The 4,005-nt window shown below is 34.6% G+C and overlaps 1 protein-coding gene and 1 long non-coding RNA gene across 4 annotated transcripts; both read right to left on the reverse strand.

Moving 5' to 3' along the window:
- Nucleotides 1-366: 366 nt before the first annotated feature.
- LOC121969905 (probable UDP-N-acetylglucosamine--peptide N-acetylglucosaminyltransferase SEC) lies at nucleotides 367-1,701 on the reverse strand. The gene is made up of 4 exons (XM_042520251.1): nucleotides 1,428-1,701; nucleotides 1,248-1,350; nucleotides 660-749; nucleotides 367-469 (listed from the first exon to the last, which is right to left on the reverse strand). The coding sequence occupies exons 1-4, from the start codon at nucleotides 1,472-1,474 to the stop codon at nucleotides 455-457; spliced, it is 255 nt and encodes an 84-aa protein (XP_042376185.1). The 5' UTR covers nucleotides 1,475-1,701; the 3' UTR covers nucleotides 367-454.
- A 338-nt stretch (nucleotides 1,702-2,039) lies between these two features.
- Nucleotides 2,040-3,684, reverse strand: LOC121969976. Of its 3 annotated transcripts, none has more exons than XR_006108807.1 (5): nucleotides 3,483-3,684; nucleotides 3,341-3,411; nucleotides 2,863-3,152; nucleotides 2,436-2,722; nucleotides 2,040-2,124 (listed from the first exon to the last, which is right to left on the reverse strand). It is a non-coding gene; the product is annotated as an uncharacterized LOC121969976 (long non-coding RNA). The 3 variants fall into 3 exon arrangements; XR_006108824.1 differs by having other exon boundaries at nucleotides 2,106-2,124; nucleotides 2,589-2,722; nucleotides 3,483-3,652; XR_006108772.1 differs by lacking the exon at nucleotides 2,040-2,124 and having other exon boundaries at nucleotides 2,345-2,722; nucleotides 3,483-3,622.
- Nucleotides 3,685-4,005: the final 321 nt, after the last annotated feature.

Here is a 4,005-nt window from a genome sequence, read left to right on the forward strand (position 1 = left end):
CAAATATTCTTCATTCAATAATATCCATAAAATACACAAATATTCATAAATTATATAAATAATCTTCTTACAACAATATCTATAAAATACCCAAACATTCTTTTTACATCAAAAGCTAGCTAATAGATATCAAAATCAAGGTAGAACATTCTTTTAACACATCAAGGTAGAACCGCACTTCAAATGTAATCTAGCATGCATTCAGCCGACTCGAACTGCACTTCATCAATTTCAACTCTGAAGTACTTGAGATTTGTAAACTGTAAAAACACATAAATCCACCATATGTCAAATAACTAAAACAAATGTGTACATGTATCAAATAAAAAATATAAGATCACAAGTGCTTGTCATAAACATGCTTACCAGCGTGTTGAAACCTATTATGTGAATGGTGGCTTCGAATGAACTTCACGAGCAAGGCCAAAATTTGCTATCTTCACAAAGTCCTTGGTTACCAATAAGTTCTCTGCAAAGGTCATAATCTAGTTTAATAGAATGCTAATTTCACCAGAATAATTATAGGTGCATAAATCATATTTAACAAAATAAATGCTAATCCTAGATAACAACGTTGTAGGAATAGATCTGTTAAGAGCACACAAATGAATCTTTATAGGGATATTTGGTTAAAAGCGGAACTAAAGAGGTACACCTACCTCCCATGTCAATAAGTCACTTCCTCGAGTTGGATATGACTTTTGCAAATCTAGCTCCATATAGAAGGTGTAGAGTTTGATATCTTGAAGCTGCAAATCCAATCAGAAGTAGGATCAGCGTGGTAAGCAAGACATTGAAAATCCCATTAATAGACACATATTGGCCATGAGAACCCTTGTTCTTGTCATTGAAATAAGGTGGGGTAGTTGTCATGCCTCCCAAACTTGAATTAAAAGGATATGGGAGAAGACCCCTAAATCCTTCATTTATCCATTGAACTTCCTTAATGTACGAAGGCATAAAAAATGAAGAAGGATAACGATGTCATTCACTTCCGATGCAAAGCATAGTCTCTGTGCATAAAGGCAAGCATTCCATCAAATTTAAAACTATAATCCAATCAAATTTACAGGCTATCGCTTCTGCATAATTTTCCTATTGTAATACAAGAGAACTATCAATTTCCAACTAGGGGCAAAGACAACAAAGAAGATGATAGACAAATTATATGACTTTCTTCTATTCACATGAGGCAATATGCAGTAACTCTCAAACTAGCAATGAAAAAGGCAGATATAGTACTCTACCTGTTGCTTGTATATAATAGCCAAGTTGTTGAAGGGCACAGATATCCCTGTTGTAATTGCTAAAATTGTCTTATAGAATGATGCAGCAACACTCATCATATTACTGCATGAAGAGAAGTTTCATTAAGGAACAAAAATAAACTATCCGCCCAGTTATCATCAAATATTTCTAAAGCTTACCAATCCATGTATATATATGTTGCCAAGGCTTGACAATGCTTGTGCATTATGCAACTTTGATGACTTTAGGGGACAGAGAGTGAGGTAATATTGTAAGTGGAATGAAAGACTTCACTTTCTAGACAATACATTCATTTGCTATCTGTTTGATTTCTTAATCCTTACAAATTCTCAAAAACACCAAAAAGGTATAGGTAACAAGTGCATGCTCAACATGATAAACAATCTTAGCCTAGTAAAACTCAAAAATGAGGTTAAAGAGTGGATAGACATGTCTAAGAATACATGCGAAGTTTCGAGTATTGACGTGTAAATGAACAAGCTTCCTACAGTTCCTATTCTGGATGTCAATAGCAGGTGAAGTTGCAAGAAAGAACATGATGCATGAATGGATGCAGCATAAGTTGAAGCAGTCATTCTGATGGAGTATCTGGAATATCTTCCAAGATTGCAGAAGAGAGTTCGATATGTGCAATTCGAACAGCGCCAATGAGCCGTTCTGGAAGCTCATCGCTACCAATAGCCTGCAGAAACTCCAAACTGTAAGCTGAAACAATCTTTTCAGGAAGGATCGTATGAGATTTAAAGTTTTTACCTGTATTAGAAATGCCATATCAACCACCAAGGATGTGATTACACCAAAGACGAGCCCTAACACTCCATTAGCCACTGTCGAAGAACCAATATCCACATCTATCTGCACAATCATCATTCTATCTTTCTTCAAAACCAAATATTGATTATCATCATTCTATCTTTCTTCAAAACCAAAGGATAGAGGATAAGGAATAACCATGACAAGAAACCAGGAAAATATATAATAACAGTAGTCCTTCAAAGACAATGAAAATAAAGTAACTAACTTAAATCTGAAGGTGATGCGTAAGTTCAAAAATCTTAATAAAATAAATTAGAAGTCGACATAAAAGGATATAGCTTTATAAGTAATTTAGAAATTATAGACAGTTTTAGCAGCCAACAATAAAATAAATTAACAACAAAACTAACCTAAAGACCTTGTAAATAGATTGCAATTTTAGCAAAGAACACGAACTTGCTCTAGGTGCCGGTGCCATATAGAACGACCTCATAAATAGGTTGCAGCTTCAGCAAAGAACATGAACTTGCTACCGTAGTCATGTAGGATCAGCAAGTACTCACGTATCTTGACTCGAGGAGATTCTTCAAAGTTTCCTGGAGAATCTATCATTAGTGGCAATACAGTTTAATGACAGAATCTGCTCCAGCTGTGAATAGCCATGGCTGCCTCGGATGAAATTTACAATCTAAAACACCTGTTCAATTAATAAGTTAATGTTAGGTCTAAGATAGGCAGGAATTGCAATTTTTATTTGAGTTAGAAAGCCATAGTTTCTTAATCTAGACGCGGTAAATGAAAAACAAGGAAAATAACAAAGTTTGCAACACAACTGACCTCTGTCATTAAACTGAGAGAATTTGGTATGCCTAAACTTTTCAGGGCACTTTAGGTTTCATCCTGATTCCAGCCTCAAAGGCTAGGTAACTAGGTATAATGTCATGATTTTTATATATTTCCAATTTGTCAGTGTGTATTAGAAAAAAGAAAGAAACAAAACTGAGATATAAAATAGGCACTAGGAATGACTAAAAATAAGTACAACTAAAATTCATAATTAGGATATCACTAGGAACGACAGTAGTGAAATAGTCTCCTTTCCGATGCCAATCAATTTTTGTCACAACCTGCAAAGCAAAAGAATGAATAATAGAAAGGTAGTGGCAAATACTCTACCAATTAAAATAAAGTAATCCAAAGGATTAAGTCTATGTCCAGAAACAATTAAGGTAATTTGATGTGCCTATATTGAAATTAATTACTATACAGATACATATGTACTCTGAAGGGGGGATACACAGTGAATATAGCTCACCTTGCAATGCTTTAATCGGATGCAATCATATTTATCATCTCGAACCCATCTCACTGCTGGAGTGGTATTTCCTAAAGCACAGAATCGAGTGCCAACTGATCTGAACAGAAACTAAAATAATATTATGAGTAAAAACACTTACCCTCATCCTCCTCTAGTTTTGATTCCTCCACATGAAGCAACTCCTTGACCCTTGCTTGATTCTCTGCACTTCCCAATCCAGTATCTAAAATAAGCACATCGCATCCTCTGAAACAATGTGTAAATGTATGTCAGAAAGAAGCAGGGTGGAATTAGGCATCGAAAACTGAATTAAAAAAAAAACCCTAGAGGGTGGAAATTAAATTACAAAAACCTGGAGGAAATGAACATACAAAAGAAACACTAACCATAGGTACGGCTCCCTTCTTTTAACATAACCATATTAAATTTATATTCTAACCTAAACCATCCAATATCAAAATTCCCATTAGATCTTCAAGGTTACAATCTTCCATAATCACCTAACATGAAACCTAAATGTCACTGAAACCATTTCAGATTCAAGTTAATCTTTATTTACAACATTCAATTACCCAATATAACAACTCTTATCCTTGTTAACTAGTAACACATCATACCCTTAACCTCCAACACCAGAACAAACAAATTCTTATTGACTCTGC

The sequence above is a fragment of the Zingiber officinale genome, chromosome 1B (genome assembly GCF_018446385.1).
Source record: "Zingiber officinale cultivar Zhangliang chromosome 1B, Zo_v1.1, whole genome shotgun sequence".
In the NCBI taxonomy this organism is placed as follows: Eukaryota; Viridiplantae; Streptophyta; class Magnoliopsida; order Zingiberales; family Zingiberaceae; genus Zingiber; species Zingiber officinale.